The sequence below is a fragment of the Ziziphus jujuba genome, chromosome 3 (assembly GCF_031755915.1).
Source record: "Ziziphus jujuba cultivar Dongzao chromosome 3, ASM3175591v1".
NCBI classification, from domain to species: domain Eukaryota; kingdom Viridiplantae; phylum Streptophyta; class Magnoliopsida; order Rosales; family Rhamnaceae; genus Ziziphus; species Ziziphus jujuba.
In genome coordinates, this window is record NC_083381.1 from 14,357,965 (window position 1) to 14,377,685 (window position 19,721).

General features: G+C 31.3%; 1 protein-coding gene across 1 annotated transcript; it reads right to left on the reverse strand.

The window, feature by feature from the left end:
• Positions 1 to 15,263: 15,263 nt before the first annotated feature.
• On the reverse strand, positions 15,264 to 17,936 carry LOC132803107 (disease resistance protein RPP13-like). Its single transcript, XM_060815347.1, has one exon. The coding sequence runs from the start codon at positions 17,934 to 17,936 to the stop codon at positions 15,264 to 15,266; it is 2,673 nt and encodes an 890-aa protein (XP_060671330.1).
• Positions 17,937 to 19,721: the final 1,785 nt, after the last annotated feature.

Genomic DNA, 19,721 nt, shown 5'->3' on the forward strand with positions numbered 1-19,721 from the left:
GCGATGACAACATCATTACCGACCACATTGATTGGGACACATCAACTAAACTTTTTTTTTCTTTTTTTCTTTTTTGTTTTTTTGTGGCGTTGGGGGGGGGGGCGGCACCTGGGGGGTGATGCACGCGGGGGTGTGGTAAGAGTTTATATTAATTATTTTCATATTATTATTATTATTTTGTTAAATAGGGTAACATGAATTATTGGCAGTTGAGGGATGGGTGAATGAGATAGTGTGTGTGCACGTGGGAATCAAATCCTATGGTGAGGATTAACATGTGATAGGTTTAGGTTCTATCCTAGCAAAATATTCTAACTTATTAATAGATGCTATGTACAAAGGATAATTAGCAGTACGACATATTTTGGAACTTTACTTTGAAATTCTTTTTTTTGGTATTTTATTTTTTGAATCTAAATTTTACTTACATAAATGATTTCTAAATTGATCATTATTTACGTATTTTAAGGACAAAATTTTAAAAGAATTCCACTAAAAAAAATTTAGAAACTAAAAGTTCTTCAATCCATGGGGGAATAGAATAATAATATACTCAAAAATTGAAATTTATATCTATATCGGTTTGACGCCCACCCAAGTTCATATAGAACACACATTAGCATAATTCCTAATCAGTTTTTCTCTTCATTTGATAATATTTTCTCTCTTTTTTTTTTTTTGGTGCCATTTTATAATATTTTCATTTGGCTTATTATTTTACCAATTTCCTTTTATATATCCTCCCTATTTCCTTCTCACCGATACGAAGGCAAAAAATTCAAGAGCAACAGAAATATTTATAGTATCTGTAAATTAAAGTTGGGTCTAATAAATGCAACTGGCTCATTCTTCTTCTAGATTCACCAAAAAATAATAATAATAATAAAGATTCATAAGCTATATTATTAGCGGCACTTAGATATTCAAATTTTATTTTTTTGACAAATAAGTTTACGAAGTTACTAATTAATTTTCCATCTAAAGTAAAATTTTTATGTAATTTAGGGATCACACATGCAATAAATACCAAAAAAAACTTAAATAATCCTTTAAAATATATTTTTAAATAAAATAAATATTTATTTAAATAGTGTTTTGTACACCCCACTTTGTCCAGAATTTAGCTAACTGGCATTTGATTTTAAGAATAAAATTTTTTGAAAATAATTTATATTTAATTTAAAATTTTTATCCTTTTTAAAAATATTTCAAAGTATAAATTACTTCTCAATTTTATTTTCATAATTTTCTATTAAAAAAATATTTTTAAATAATTATTGATGGAAAATTTATTTTATTGAAAAATATTTTTAAAAATATTATTTGATTCTTTTGTAGTGTTTATTGTTTTTAAACTATCAAAAAGTTTTACTTTAACCGTTAGAGCATATGCAATGGGAGAAATTTTTTTGTGCACAATGTGCACCAAGGTGAAATCCTTGCTGGTGCACATAACCAATAAAAAAAATACCATGTGTAGCATACATCCTAGTCATTTATAAAAAGCCATGTCAATTTGCTAACCCCATTAACCCTCTGTTATCCTTTTTATTTTACTTTATTTGTTATTTCTTTTTGCTCCTCTTCCACCTTCTTTTCATACCATTTTTTCTTCCCAGAAAACTAGAAACCCCCATTCCCAAACCAACGAGAAATGCACCACAGACCAAAAGGATGATTATGGTTCTATTTTGGAAAGGTTCCCATACATGATACAGAAACCCTTTTGTAGAAGGTTCCTTGTAAGTGTTGTTCCAGCAGATGGGTTGTTCTTGGAACAGAACTGTAGGAGACCAAGTTCCAGCAGATGAGTTGTTCTTGGAATAGAATTGTTGTCTGCAAATGGATGAATCAAGCATGACAAGGGAGAGTGACTATACAAAAGTTAACCATGACTAAAATCCCTTCTTGTTCTCTGGTACTAATGTGGTTGTTGGCAAGGTGATCATACCATCTGTTCCACCAAAACAACATTCATCCATCAATTCAGGAGAAAGGGGCTTCGTTGGAATTGATCGAACAAGCCTAGAAAGGGGCTTCTTTCGAATAGATCAAAAAAGTCTAGTTCATCTTGTGAGGAAGAAGAATCTCGATGAGTTTCAGAAATTGGGAGGTGTTGATGAGATAGCATTGGTTTGGGAATGGAACTCAATGGACAGAGGGTTTCTATTTTTCTAGGAAGAAAAAATGGCGTGAAGAGAAACTAGAAGAGGAGCAAAAGCAAATAAGAAATAAAATAAAATAAAAAGAATAACAGAGGGTTAACAGGGTTAGCAAGCTGACGTGAATTTTTATAGATGATTAGGATGTATGCTATACATGGTATTTTTTTATTGGTTATGTGCACCAGCAAGTATTCCACCTTGATATACATTGTATATAGGAAAATTTCTCCTACAGTGGCTATGTATATAGACTTTGTCCATTTAAAAATTTATTGTCACATCAGATAAATAGATAGGATTTTAAAAAAATTCTTTCTAATGGTTTTGTGCATTAGTTCTGTCAAGCTGATGTGGCAACAAAAGAAATAGAAGTTGTGAAGGACACTGTCTATTTCTATTCTGTTAAACACGCTAAATCAGTATTTTATTTATTTTACTGACTTTTATTAAAAGAAAAATAATTCCTAAGAAAGCTTTTGATTTTTTAATTAGATATAATTTTAAAATAAAAAATTACACATTAACATTCTCTAACATTTTAAACAGAATCCATTAAAGAAAAATTATCCAAAATATTATTTATTAAATAGAGAGAATATCAACCAACGCTAGTTGGTTCAGGTGGTTTGGCACCTGTTCCCCTTAAGCAAGGTCTCGGGTTCGAGTCTTGTGAATGGAGAAAATTGGCGCTGGAAGAGCTTTACACACTTGTGGTCCAATCCGACTCGATCGGGATTAGTTGGGGCCTAGTGACCACCCGAAAGATCGGGATTAGTCGGGGCCTAGTGACCATCGGAAAGATAGAGTCCTATGGCTTAGTGATCTCTGAAAAGATGAGATCCATTGGATACCGAGGATCTAAGATCTAAAAAAAATATAGATTCTAATAGAAAGAACCCTTGAATGCTCTTATGATAATGAAAATTTGGATAGAAAGTTAGTTAGACTAACATGGTTGAACAAAATAGCAAATCAAAAGCCGATTTGACCCAAAAAATCCAAAAAAAAAAAAAAAGGTAATTCTTATTTAAATGTTAGATAAATTTAAGACAATTAAATTCATCAAATGAATAAAAGCAAAACAATAAATGGTTTTTTTGCTCATAATTAAAGTAATCAACAGTGGAGAGAGCTCGAATATCTTTTCCCCTATGATAACTATAGGCAACAAGATATTTATTTACCCAACTTTTAAATGAATGTTAAATTGCATGAAAAACTGAGTAAATAAGACATTTAAATATGACTAACAAATAATGTCCCTTTAAATGCCTAGGAAAATAAAAACGATTTTATTAATAATAAATTTTAGTTAAGAAATGAAATAGCAAAAGAAGAAAAGAAGAACAGAAGTGAGCTAAAGCATATTAAAAATAAGCACTACCATCGCTACCTTCAAATACTGCCCTCCTCTCCTTTATAGAGGGGCTCACAGTTTAAAGTTAATATCAATGAAGAGATACAAATAAAATCTAGTCTATTTTATCTTTAACCCCCTTCCTTGTTAAAGTTTATATTTATTCCAGATGAATTTCATCTCCACTTAAAATTTATATTTTTATATAATATCTTAAACTTTATTTCTAAATTTACTATTTTCTAGTTCAAACATCAGCAAATGGAAAAAGTATTATCTGCAACAGTTATTCTATATCAGCATATTTAATGTGGTGTCAAGATCAACTTACTTTTTTGCCATGTGTTTCTAACTAAGCAGAAATATGTTTTAATTCTCCAAATCAGATTTCTAATTAAAAAAAAATATTAAAGAAAAAGGCATCACAATTGTCCTCCAAGAATTTAGGTTGCAGTTCTTTCCCATGGCAACATGGGCTAGGGTTCTTCTTAACGGAAGCACAAACTGGGGTTTCTTTTTTATGGCAGCAGTGTTGTGGTTCTTTTCAGTGGCAATAATGACTAGGGTCTTCTCAATGGCAGCAGGTTGGGTTCTTCTAGACAGCGACAATGGAAGTTTATCATCAACCATAAGTCTCACATCCACAGGAATCAAACAATACTATGCTATTTTTTATGCTTGTATTAGTATTGTTTATTTTGTTTATTGGATTCATAAGAACTTCTTTTTTTTCATCAATACAGTCAAGAAGTTGTAGATTTGAATATATTATCAAAATTATTAAACCCAGTGATAAACTTTATGCATCCAAATCCAAATACTTATGTGGATTTGTTTGAATTTATTTCAAACCCAACTTTTCCTTTTCTCTGCCACTTAGCGACTTAAATATGCACACTTAGCAACTCAAATATGTATCAGTTTCATAATTTAAATTAAAAAAAAAAAAAAAAAACTTAGCTTTGTAACAGACCTTATTTGGAGAGAAAGCAAGGAAATATCTGCATTTGAAATAAACAATACGTAAATAAAAAATTTTAAAATATAATATGTTAATTGTATAACTATTTATATAATTGAAAACATATGGCACAAAATGGATGAATCTTGGCACCATATTAAATATGTTGATGTGGAGTTACTATTGTAGGTAATACGTTCTCTAGCAAATGACATGTGATTATTTTACTATGAACTACAAATGTTTTTTTTTTTTTTTTTTAATATATAAAATGAAACTAAAGTTCCTTATTTTATACTGGAAATTCCAAACTATAAAAATTCTAAACCATCAACTAAATTTTATTATATTTTTCTTCTTATTTATCAATTATATATATATATATATATATTTATAAATCCAGGTTAAATTGAAGTTATGGCTTTAAATTTTAAGTTTGTGCCTTGATCTCTTAAAAATAACAAAACTTGAAATCAGTTTGTTTATTTTGATGAGCGCGAATCCTAAACAAACTTTGAATTGAGCCAAAGCAGTCATATGACACTAGAATTCACAAATTTTGAAAATTGATTTACAATGTGAATGTATACATAATACAGATTTATAATAATAGTTGGGACAAAAAAATTATAGTAGATATTTGAAACGAAATTATCAATAAATAATTTGTGGAATTAAACATGGAAAGCAATAAAGAATGACTACGAACGGGCCCAAAGTAAGGTTTGAGTGTGGTGGGCTATTCGGTCCAATACCAGTTTTTTTGGGCTCTTAATTGGATTATATTCTCTTCTCCAATTTCATCTGTTATTTGTTTTTGTTTAATTTACGTCTTAAGAATATTTTTTTATTTATTTTAATATATGATGTACTTTTGAAAAAATTATTTAAAATAGCTTACCTTCTTTACTCTTCCCTCAATCATATTAAAATAAACCATATATTAAAAAAATTAAAATCATTAAAGCAAATATATAAAAACAATAATATAGATAATTTAAGTAAAACATTGGCAGACTTTAATTTTTTGAAACAGAGGTGGTGCATTTCTATTGAATGTTCAAAAAAGTATACAATGGGCTAAAATATACACATTTAATGATAATATATATATATATATATATATATAAGCTGTATATAGTACATCTCAATCTACTGTACTTCTTCAATTTTATTTTCATGATTTTTTATAAATAAAATATATTTAAATTATTATTCATAAAAAATTATTTTATTGAAAAAAATCTTTAAAAAAATTATTTGGTTCTTTTTTTAATGTTTATTGTCTTTAAACTATATAAAAATTTTACTTTAACCCTCATGATAATGGAAATTTAGATATAAAGTTAGTTAGACTAACATTTGAACAAATTAGCAAATTTAAAAGCCAATTTGATAAAAAAAAAAATTTAAAAGCGTAAATGTCACAAATGACATATATAATTTAGGGACATCTGATGATATTATTCCAAAAAAGGAAAAAAAAAGATAATTCTTATTTAAAGATTAAATAAATTTAAAACAATTAAATTAGAAAAATAAATAAAGCAAAATAATAAATAGTTTTTTGCTTATAATTAAGGTAGTCAAAAGTTGAAAAAGCTCGAATATTTCTTCTCCTATAATAATACTCTGACAACGAGATGTTTATTTACCAACTAATATACCTAATTTTTTATAGTATGAGCAATATCAATCGTAAAACGTGCCAACTTTGAAATAAATGTTAAACTGAACGAAAAAAAAGAAGAGTAAATGACTCATAAAATAAAAAGGATTAAGAAATGAAATAACAAGAGAAGAACAAAAACTAAGCTAAAGCATATTAAAAATAAGCACTACTGTTGCTACGTTCAAATGGTACCCTTGTCTCCTTTATATAGGAGTTGACAGTTTAAAGATAATATTAAATATTCGAATGATAATAATATTTCACAAATAGAATCTGGCCAATTTTATCTTTATCCTACTACCAAGTTTATATTTATCTCAGGTAAATTTCATCTCCACTCTAAATAAAAGTTATATTTATTCTATATGATATCTTAAATTTTTTCTCCTAAATTTGTTATTTTCTAACTTGAACATTAGCAAATGACTGATTATTTTACTACAAACTACAAATGTTTTTTATTTAAAAAATATGAAACTAAAATTTCTTATTTCATAGTGGAAATTTCAAACTATAAAAATTCTAAACTACGAACTAAATTTCATTATATTTTTTGCCTTATTTATCTTTTTTTTTTTTTTTTTTGGCGCTATTCCTTAATCTCTTCATCCAACACACTCGAAGCTATACTCTTAAAGGAGATATATATACATATACATATACATATATATATATATATACATATATATTTTTAATTCATACTAAATTGAAGTTATGATTATAAATTTTAAATTCTTAAAAATAACAAAATTTGAAATTGGTTTGTTCAGTTTGATGAGCAATCCTAGACAAACTTTGAATTGAGCCTAAGCAGTCATATGAAATTAGAATTCACAAATTTCAATTATAATATGAATGTATAAATAATACAGGTTTATGATAGTAATTTGGGGAAAAAAAAAATTTGTAGTAGACATTTGAAACGAAATTACCAATAAATAACTTGTGGACTTAAATATGCAAAGCAACGGAGAATGACTACAAACGGGCCCAAAGTGAGGTTTGAGTGTGGTGGGTTATTCGGTCCAATACCAGGTTTTTTGGGCTCTTAATTGAATTACATTCTCTTCTCCAACTTTAATTTGTTTATTTGTTTTTGCTTAATATACGTCTTAAGAATCTATATATATATATATATATATATATATAATTTTTTTTTAATTTTAATATATTCAAAAACATATTAAAATAAATCACATATTCAAAAAAATTAAAATCATTAAAGCGAATATATAAAAACAATAATATCGATAATTTAAATATAATGTAGGTAGAATTTCATTATCTAAAAAAGAGGGGGCATATTTCAATTGAATGTTCAAAAAAGTATACATGGGGTTAAATTGTACACTTTTAATGATAAAATAAATAAATATACATATATATATATATATATTATACACGTTTAAAAATTCTAGTTGCATTACTAAGAAGTGACACGCGATATATGGTATATTTCAATTTGTTGTTTTTCTATAAATATTTGTCATTTTTATAAAATTATTATTAAAGGTATACATTAACTGAGAACATATTATATCAGTATTATCAGAAATTCTTTAGACAGTTCCACTCCATATATAGATAAGATTGACTATGTTGTTCTGCATATCATACTATGTTGAGAAGCTCTAGAGCATGTAGCGATATGGAGCTTGATCAATGTAGCTCATAGGCGGACAATGATTTCGAATCATTTAAATGCCTACAGCTTCAAAAAAATTAAAAAATAATAATAATAAAAAAAAAGTCGACTTGGCAAGATTATTTGCTGTATGATCAACACTAGCCGTTTAACTTAGAAAAATTAGGCTTTTTGCTTACATTTAGGTCAATATTAATTTAATTTGTAGCTATCAATGTTCACCTTTTCAACCCACCTTACAGATGGCTACATAGAAACATAGAGTCTTCTATTTTGATAAAAATAATATTGGATTTATTCTCAATTTCAATTTCAATTTCCAACATTTCTTTATTCCTTGATAGATGCTCCAATAGTGTTGGCGCTCATGCTCATGAACATTGTATAAGTTTATCATAGACCGCTGCTGCATTTTCTCTTTAAATATAGCAGTAAACCTTACTTCCAGTTTTTAAGAATGATGTTGGTTTGCCATTTTGGATGGAGTTTACATATCGTCTTGTTGTCATGCTCTTGTTAATGGAGTTAGAAGCTCGGTAATATTTCTGTATTATGCAGAAAATATGAACATGAGAGAGAGAGAGAAAGAGAGAGAAAGAGAGGCTAGAGGAGAGAAATGTGTAAGCTCAACTTCTTTTTCATTTCAATATATCAATATATATCAAAAGTGCTTACATCATTATAATAATCATTACATTTCTGCTATGATAAAGATTCTCTCACTCACACTTTCATGCACGCACACTCTTTTATAATTCACAATGACACCTGGCATATAAGCCAAAGTGAAAATACACCTATACAGCTCACTTATCCACATCAGAGTTTGTCTCCACGTCAGCACAGGGGTTATACTTTAACACTCCCCTGTAACCTTTGTGTTAAAACAACTCCTAGCTTGTCTCTCAAGTAATTAAACCGATCCCTTGGTAGAGGCTTAGTGAATATGTCTGCAACCTGCTTTTTAAAAGGACAATATGTCAAGTTAACCACTCCATCTTGTAAAGCTTCTTTGATAAAGTGATACCTCCTGTCAATATGCTTAGTTTTATGGTGAAAAACTGGATTCCTAGTGATAGCAATAGCTGAAGTATTGTCACAATGTAGAAGAGTGGCTTCAGCTTGTATTTCACCAAAATCCTCAAGTACAAACCGAAGCCATATTGCTTGTGTAGGTTCTTCAGATGCACTAATATATTCTGCCTTGGCAGTAGAAAGTGCAACATAACTTTGATTGACTGAAGCCCATGAAAACACTCCACTCCCAAAATTGAAAGCATATCCAGATATACTCCTCATATCATCCACAAATCCACTCCAATCACTGTCACAATATCCTACTAAAACAATCTGTTTTCCTTTGACATATTCCAAACCAAGTCTAAGGTACCTTTGATGTATCTTAGTACTCTCTTTGTTGTGCCAAGATGTTTGTTTGTAGAACAATGCATAAACCTTGCTAGGAAACTTGCTGCATATATGAAATCTGGTCTTGTTGCTATAAGATATAGTAGGCTTCCCACAACTTTTTGATAAAACTCTTCATCTACAGCTCCACTACCATCTTCTTCGCTAAACTTCTCATTTGCAATCAATGGTGTGAGAACTGGATTGCAATTTGTTAAACCAAATTTATTTAGTAATGTGGAAGCATACCTCTTCTGGTGAACCTAAATCTGTCATTTCATACCTTTTCATCATATCTTCCTTAAACCAGTGAAGCATTTCACCATCATTCCTTGTATACACTATGTCATCGACATATATAGCAATTATCAGTATTCCTTTTTCTCCCCTAGCCTTTGCATAAAGAGTAGCCTCACTTTGACTCCGTTGAAACCCATTCTCACAGAAATATGTATCAATCTCACTGTATCAGGCTCGAAGAGCTTGTTTCAAGCCATATAATGCCTTGTGCAATTTATACACTTTATCCTCATGCCCTTTAATCACAAAATCCATCTAGTTGTTCTACATAAACCTCCTCTTGCAGCACTCCATTTAAAAATGCTGACTTAAAATCAAGTTGATATAATTTCCAGCTTTTGTGAGCTGCTAAAGCAATTAAAGTTCTGATGGTATCAAGCCTAGCAACCAGGGCAAAAGTTTCATTGAAGTCCACACTTGGTTTCTGTGTATACCCCTTAATAACTAATCTAGCCTTATTCTTTTGAATTGAACCATCTAGATTGAGTTTGGTCTTGTATACCCATTTAACACCAATCACTAGTTAATCTTTTGGTCTGTTCACCAACTGCCAAGTTTTGTTTTTCTCAATCATTTCCAATTCATCTGTCATGGCCTTGATCCAAGACTAACTCTGAGCTGCCTCTTCATAATTTTCAAGCTCAATGATGCAATTATTACATTTTGCTAAGATATTAGTGAGACTTCTCCATTTTACTGGTATTTGATCAAAATCAGCATACACTCTATCAGTTTCTGAGTGAATAGAACCCGTACATGAATTTCTATGCATATTTAACACACCACTTCTACTGCTTATATCCTCTTTTGAACCAAAAACTTCTAGTTTTGACTTTTCTGGTGTATTGCTTACTATCTTCAAACACTGAGTTCCTCCTTGAAGCCTCACAACTATCAATGGTTGCAGAAATTACATTTTCACTTCCATTATTTGCACTTTCCTTCCAATCCATGAAGTTTCTTCATTAAATACAACATCTCTAGACAAAATCAGTTTCTTAGTTATAGGATCAAATACTCTATAACCCTTCTCACAAGTTCCATATCCTATAAAGACTCCTTTTATGCTTTTAGGATCCAATTTCTGCCTTGTTTCAGCTGGAACATGGACATAGCATAGGGAACCAAAAATTTTCAAGTGTGCAATACCTAATTTTCTTCCACTATAAGCTTCAAAAAGAGTTACACCATCAAGAGCTTTGGTAGGACATCTGTTAAGCAAGTACACAGCTGTGTAACCAGCTTCTTCCCACATGTAATAAGGATCTATTTATCATGTAACATAGCCTTAGCCATTTCAACAACTACTCGATTCTTCCTTTCAACTACTCCATTCTGTTGTGGAGTATAAGCTATTGTCATTTGCCTTTGAATGCCCTTAAACTCACAGAATTTAACAAATTCAATAGACATGAACTCCCCTCCTCTATCACTCCTCATACATTTGATCTTAAACCCACTTTGAAGTTCAACCATGGATTTAAATTTCTTGAAACAAGTAAAAGCTTTAGATTTATTTTTTAGAAAGTATACCTAAACCATGCATGTATAATCATCCACAAGAAGCATAAAGTATCTGTTTCCAGCAAGGGTTTCTACTTGCATTGGACCACACAAGTTAGTATGAACTAATTGCAGTGGCTGACTTGCTCTCCATGCTTTATTCTTTTGAAAAACTTCTCGATGTTGCTTTACAAATTGACATACTTCATATATCTTTGTAGTTTCCTTAAGTTTTGGTAATCCCAAAAACCATATCCTTCTTATTTAACTCTAGCAATGCATTCAAGTGTAAGTGTCCCATCCTTCTATGGCAAGTTTCCACACTGAAATCTGTTTAAGCTCTTAGAGTAAGCTGTTCACTTGATGTCATAGTTAAAGGATATCATCGGTTTATCTTTGCTCTAACTTTTACAACCAAATTTTCTAATGTAGGTCCATCATATATATAATACATCCCTCCATTAAACAATAGATAATAGCTATGCTCATCCATTGGACCAACACTAAGCAAATTTTATTTCAAACTAGATAAATACATTACCTCTTTCATATGCTTTTGCCTCTGTCAGTATCAATCACCAATCTACTCTTCCCAGCCATGCTTTCTAGTGTACCATTGGGCATTTGAACTCTTCCATACAAATTCTTTTTAACATCAATCAAAAGATCCATATTTCATGTCATATGATTGCTACATCCACTGTCTATATACCATTCACTGCCCTTACTTTACTTTTCAATCTCGTTAGCTGCATAAAACATGTTGCCTGTCAGTTCCATTTGATTTGTGCAATTTTCTTTCTACACATTCTTCCCATTTGAACATTCTCTTGCCTAATGCTCAAATCTGTCACAGTTATAGCACTTTGGTTTACCTTTGAATCTACACTCTCCAAAATGGTATTTTCCATATGTTCTACACTGTGCTTTTGAATTTTCTTGGTTCCTCTAACCTGCCATCTATTTCCACCATGAATGGTATTCACAGAATGAGTTTGATTTTTATGAAATCTTTTCTGAAATCTCTACTTCGGTTCCCACTTCTTCTCTCTTGGAGTCCAAGTCTTCTAAAATTTAGCTGCATTAGAGTGTATTACTCCTTTGTTTTGTGTTTTAGAGTTTGTAGCATGAGTGTTCACAGATAAGGTAGAAAAGGCTTTTTTTGTGAAATAAGTAATTTGCAAGTCAAGTCTCTGTTCTTGACTTTTAAGAATTGCAACCACTTCTTAGAATTCTACTGTTTCCAGATCCTTAGTGTTTTCTATCACTAAGCAAATAGGCTCATAGGCTTTAGTCAGACTAATTAAAACCTTTTGAACCATCCTCTCATTAGATAAACTCTCTCCAAATGTTTTCATCTGGTTTATCAAATCATTCAATCTAGTAAAATAGCTAGATAATGTCTCATCTTCCTTCATTTTAGTATATTCAAATTTCCTCCTTAGACTTTGTAATTTCACAAATTTCACTTGTTCACCACCATTAAATTCCTTGTACAGCAACTCTCAAGCTTCTTTTAAGGTCTCTGCATTTACTATCCGATCTGAAATAGCAACTTGGATAATTTCTAAAGCCTTTGCATCCTTTATATAAAACTCCATTGTCTGTTCATCATCCTCCATTTCTGAACTTCCTTCAGCTGCTGCACTCTTTCCCTTCTTCTTCTCATCAGAAATAGGAATTCCTCTCTCCACGAACCTCCAAAGTCCCTAGGATTTGAAAATGGTCACCATCTTGATACTCCAGCACTCATAATTCTCACCTGAGAATATTTGAGCTCTCACTTCAGATCTAGCCATTGTTTATGCTGGTCTTTTCAGTACAAGAAACTAGAGTTTCGAATTATTATTATTTTTTTTTTACCTCACAGTGTTTATCCCAGATTCAGATTCTACCAAGAGCTCTAATACCATGTTAATGGAGTTAGAAGCTCTGTAATATTTCTGTATTATGCAGAAAATATGAACATTCGAGAGAGAAAGAGAGGCTAGAGGAGAGAATTGTGTGAGCTTAGCTTCTTTTTCATTTCAATATATCAGTATATATAAAAAATGCTTACATCATTAAAATAAACATTACATTTCCGTTATGATAAAGATTCTCTCACTCACACTTTCATGCACGCACACTCTTTTACAATTCACAATGACACCTAGCATATAAGCCAAAGTGAAAATATACCTATACAGCTCACTTATCCACATCAGACTTTGTCTCCACGTCAGCATAGGGGTTATACTTCAACAGCTCTGCTATTGAACTTGTATCCTAATGTCACTGGCATCAGATTTTTTTTTTTTTTTAGTAAAATTGCTTTGCCTTGACCCTCAATAAGAATATGAGGAGTAATTAGTTGTAAGATACATATGTTTTCTACATTTTTTTTTTTTTTGGGGCCTTTGTGGTTCTGGTATCTTTCTACTATGGCTTTTATGATTAGTTTTTTCGCATATAGTTTTCTTGCATGGCTAGTTTATGGCCTTACTAACTAGTTGTGATGCATTGTTTTTGCTTGTCTTCTTTGACTAGTTTTAAAATCTCACTTTGATAGTGCTTCCTTGGATAAAGAAAGTTGAAGGGAGTCCTCTGAAAATATGGAGCTGAGCAAATGGGAATTTCAACTCTTTTATACCGAGGAGATGAATTAATAGTTCTCTGTTACTTTTGAGTCATATTGATACACTATATTAGCAACATTCTATATTAGGGCCCTTGCCAAAATGACTTCTTTGTTTCTTTCCTTTTCTTTTTCACTGCTTGAGGTGAGACACTTGGTACAATTTGAAATATAAAGTAGACATGGAAGATAAAAAATATGTATGACAACGCACAAAGATTGCAGCCACAACATATTGTATGTTAATAATTGTAATATCACATGGAATAGAATAAATAAATAAATAAGAAGGGAAAAAAAAAAAAAAAGCACACTGCACAAATTAGCTGAGGCAATTACTGAAATATTTATTGAAAATCCTGATAGTATTCATTGGTAATTTTCTAAATAATGTACAAATCTCCAAAAAAAAAAAAAAAAAATTATCTGATAGCTAGATTGTCATTTCTAAAGGGCCATTACTACACTGGATGATTGATGGTGCAGTACTACAGCTTCAAAATTTTTACAATCTCGGTTGGATTTTGTTGTTGCTCTTTTAATAATGGTTGACGATGGAGTTTGAGGAAACATTTCCCGATGGGTTCCAAAGGTCTTGGTTGAGAGGAAGGAAAAGGTTTTTCAGCAAAATTTTTAGGATATAATGTGTAAGATTGGTAGATCAAAAAATACTAGATTCTAATAGGCATACATTTAAACCCTATTTGGGTGGGCAATGGGTCAAAAATCCCTAGAATTATATACTCTTCTCCAAATCTAGTTTTTGTTCTTTTTTATTTTTTACTTCTTTTTTCTTTTTTGCTTAAAATATGTCTTAAGAAATTTATATGTTTTAACTTTAATATATGATTTATTTTATTAAAAAATTATTAAAAAAAAACTCATCTTCTTCACTTTCCCGCAATCATATCGAAATAAATCATATTAAAAAAGAGGAGTTATATATTAACTGCGTGTTTTTTTTTTTTTTGGGTAAAAAATATATATTTATTGCGTGTTGAAAAAAAGTATACATTGGACTAGATTATACGAGGCAGACACTAAAAATTTTAGTTACATTACTAAGGAAGCTATATATATATATATTTCCATTTGTTATTTTTCTATAAATATTTGTCATTTTTATTAGAGATATACATTAACTGAACATATTATATCATTCTGATAAATTCTTTAAACAGCTCCACCTCACCATGCTTCACCATATAAAGATTAGATTGACTTAACTTCTTCTGCATATCATGCTATACTGAGAAGCTCTTGAGCATGCAGCCATGTGGCCGCTCTTGCCCCCTTCATTTTTTTTTTTTTTTAATTACACATACAAAATCGTAATTAAAATTTTTATTTAAAAAAAAAAAAAATTCCATCTTCATTCCATAGAAACAACCATATATATATATATATATATATATTTATATTTATATATATACGTCGGACCATAACGCAAATAGACTACATCACATTACAATAATTATCATAAAATAAAATAAACATTATCTTAGAAAAAAATAGAAAAGAAAAGGATAGCATTGAAGAAAAATGAAAGTAAGAATTAATTAAACAAACAGCCAAAATACCACCTAGTGGTTGCGGGGGAGCAGTACGTATTAATAGCCAAGATGAAGGATCAGTTTCAATTTATGAGGAGTTTGCAAGAATATCCATTCTCCTTCATCTCTGATTGCTTGATCACGAGCTTCTCCTTCAAATCTGTTTCGATGTCCGATACCTGTACCATTCTGAGGTTAGCCAAGCTCCAGAGTTCATCAGGAAGGTTTCTCAAGCTTGTACATCCTTTTATAACCAGATGCTGAAGGTTGGGCATTGCATGTGTCTCGAGTTCCCACGCTTCAATATCTCTTAAACCAATCATTTTAAAGACTTCCAACTGTGGAAATTCACCCGCCATGAAATGTAGCTGCCGAGACGACATATCACATCTGTTAATCTTTAGGATCTGTAAGTTGGCAAGTTTCCCAAGACTTCCCATAAAGTGGTTTGGGTCCAAGAATTCGCAGTCTTCAAATGTAATCTTGGTGAGTTTTGATGATGATGATGACGATGAGAACAAATCCAACCGTTGCCCAAATTTGAACATTATCAATTTCAAGGTCTGTAGGTTTCGCAAAGACTCTAGACTTGCCAATATTTCCGACACCATAGATTCATCCATCACACCCTCAAACAGTCTACCTAAATGCAGTTTTCTCAAATTTGGGAACAAAGATTTTTGAAAGAGAATGGAAGTTTTCTTATCAACATGTACAAGGGAAAGGACTTTGAGGTTGCTTAAAGTGTGACCAACTTTTGAAGGTGGTTTTAATTCTATTCCATAAGATATATAGAGATGTCTTAATTGCTTCATCATCCATATCTCATTTGGAATGCTCATATCAGTCCATCCTTGCACATGAATTGTTTCAAGATATGGATGCTTGCATATAAAAGAAGGAAATGATTTCCAAACACCATATGCAGATCCTCCTTGCCAACGTACTATTTTAAGGTATCTTAGAAATACTAGCTGTCCTACTTCCTTAGGAAAATTAAGATCAAGATTTAAATCATTAACCACAACAGACAACAACCGGATAAACCTAAAGTTCTTCGAAGCCCATTTCAAATGGTTGAAACGAAAATCTGAGGTAAATAACAACAAAGACCCAACAGAACTTGAATTATTGCTAGTGCTTGTGGAGGAAATGCTATCAAAATCAATGTTACCTTGTATGGATAATCGCCGAGGGATCCTTCTATTATTTAAGGAACGTCTAACGTAAGCACTATTCACATGAACCTCGTAAAATTTCTCTTGAGAACTCATCTTTATGCACAAGTCTCTTAGGAGGTCATGGATACGGCACGACTTCACACCTCCGTCGCTTCTCCTACTTGCTATCTGGATCAAACTTCGATCGATGAGCTTTTCCAAGTAGTTTTCAGCAACATCAATTTCATCCATATTTCTTCTGCCATTTTGAACAGATATGAATCCTTCAGCAACCCACAATTGAATTAAATCCCTTGCAGGGATCAGAAAATCTTCAGGGAAGACACCAACATACAAGAAACATAGTCTCAATTTACGTGGCAAGTGGTTGTAGCTCAGAGCAAGAATATCTGAACAACGCTTGCTGTCGTCATCGTTGATGAGGAACCAATTGACATTGCCGATAAAATTGGACCATCTTTGGTGTGTCTTCTCTTTGTTTGCCAGAATACCTCCCAATACCACGATAGAAAGTGGTAAGCCTTTACAACTTTCTGCAAGTTGCCGCCCGAGACTTTCCAGATTTGAAGGACATTTTTCTCCTCGAAACACCTTCTTGCATAAGAGTTCCCAACTCGCTTCCTCATCAAGAAAAGGTAAGAAATAAGGAGGAGTTGAGCTAGCATTTGAAGCAACTTCTTTTTCCCGACTAGTGATTAATATCCTGCTTCCATTTGAGTCGTTGGGAAAACATGTTCTTATCTCATCCCAAAACTGAGGTTTCCACACGTCATCCATGACGACAAAATACCTCTTTCCTTTCAACTTTTCACGCAATTCGCCTTTGAGTTGTTCATCAGACATCTTATTTGTTTCGTCTGATACTTGCCCAACACACTTCAATATATCAAGAATCAACATTCTGGTTTTGTATTCTTGAGATACATTAACCCATACACAATGATCAAAATGATTCTTGATTACAGAATTGTTATAAATTTTCCTGGCAAGTGTGGTCTTTCCCAAACCACCCATGCCTATGATTGAAATTACCTCGCGCTGTAATCTGCCTTGATCGAGAAGCTGATCGACCAATTTTGCGGTGTCATCGCCAAACCCCACCACATCTTCTTCCTCAATATTTCTCCGGCGTTGCTGCTGAAGTGATTGTTCTGCCTCTTCGTCTGCATGAGATTGAGCTTCTATGCCAAATATTGTTTTATTGGCATAAATATTCTCAATCTTTCTCTTGACGCTGGGGGTTTTCTCGGCAACATGGTGAAGCACGGCTGCATGATCAAAGCAATGGAGCAGTTTCAGCAGCAGGTTCCTCCTCCGTTGCTTAATAACTTGAGCCATGTATGTGTTTATGACATCCTCAGCATCAAAAGCAGTATCTCTGATTTGGTTGATTAACTCCTTCACCATGTAATGATCATCTCCTTTCCCTTCAGAATCTTTGAGAAAGGCATCCATAATGCCAAAATCATCTTGAAGCAAATTAACATCATCCTTCACTCTACGAAACAAATTTGCTTCATGGATGAGCAAAGTTTTCAAGTTTTCCAAGGCAAAACTAACAACAACGTCAGCCATTTTTTATTTTTTTTCTTTTCTCTCCCTCTCTCTCTTTTTTTTTTTTTTTTTTTTTTTTTTTTAACAACAAAGCTAATAGTATGCTTTACAAGTGATAAGCAAATATGTTTATATATAGAAGAAGACATATACTTATCTTTGGAGAGGGTTTTGGATATATATGACTTTACTACATAACATATTTGTTCCTTAAATTTCCATGATTATTTGCTGGAAAGGAATGAGATACTAAAGCAGTCTAAAGAACATGCTTTACAAAAAATAAAAGAAACAACAAAATTCCTAACCTCCATTGTAAACATGAATTCAAACTCGAAAATCTTGTTTTGCGTGTTATTATTACTCTTCAACATTCACCATGACAGAATAAAGCACTGAAAAAGTAGTGCTGACCCTTTACGCAATACCATGAGGAGAATATATCTAATTTGACATCTTTCTCTCCCTGCAAGAATGGTATATTATCATGAGGAGTCAGAAGGTATATTATAATGAAGAATCAAGAAAACTATAAATATAATATTATATATATATATATATATATATTTATATATGTATTTCTATATATATATATATATATGCATATGTGTATATGTACAAATAAATTAGTCCAATGCTAGTTGAGCTATTAATGCTCTTTAATTTTGCTTTGAGATGGTAGGTCACATACCATGTTAATTGTAGAGATTAATTTTAGCTTTAATATGGACTTTGTGCATGTATATTGAGTTGAGACTTATTTTTATATAGCTAATGTGTTCAATATTTTATATATTTTTAATTTTAGATTTTGATTAGCATTTTAGTGGTAAATGCATCATACTATTAACATTTTATCTATTTGGTGACGTTGCAAATACTATGATAATAATGATTAAAAACGACAACTATATTTGAAAACGCGGCAATTTTGGCAACAGTTAGAAGTGGTTTTTTTTTTTTTTTTCTTTTTTTTCGTGGTTGGAATTTACCTTTCTAACTAATATTGGGATCACGATGGTGATGTGTGCTATGTCATACCAGCGATATCTTTTCAATTAAAGATCTTAATTTACAAATCTAAAAGAGAATATAGCAATATTTATCACATTACTATGTTTCATTAAATTTGTTTATACCCAATATTAATACTAGCCTATTTCATAATGGATGGTAATGGATGTTACTCCCTTCTAGGATTTTTATTTTTAATCATTGATTGAGATGATCTTTCAAATTTGAAGTATTCACAAACAGTACAGTTTCCACTATAAAAGGGAACATGGTGCCAATAGATTAGACCGATGGACAGATATATATATATATATATATATAAATCTATATATATATATATATATAGAGAGAGAGAGAGAGAGAGAGAAGAGTACTATTTAATCAACATTAAACTCATTATAATTATAACCGAAGGGGCAGTTTCGCCTAAATTAACATTTGAAACGACATGGAGATGATAAGAGTTTGGGAAGATACAATCTGTTTTTTAGCCCATACCAAAGAATTTCTGTCAGGTCACAGTTACAGTATGGTATGGTTTCAGAATCCTTTAATCCAATTTCAGTTCTTCCATTCTACACGCCATCCATTCAATTCGGAATATGATATTTTTAATCAATTTAGAATGCATATCGAAGACGGTATTTTCTTTGTTATTCGCTCTTTCATGCCAAACCAATAATAAACAGATGCATTCAAAATAAATCTCGTCTAACTTAATCAAATTAATCTTTATTAATAATCGAATTAGATGTAGCTAAATAGATTTATTTTTTGGTAATAATCTGGCTA

What these genes read in the sequence shown, in the direction of transcription:
- LOC132803107 (XM_060815347.1), bottom strand. Translation starts at nt 17,936, where the DNA reads ATGGCTGACGTTGTTGTTAGTTTTGCCTTGGAAAACTTGAAAACTTTG.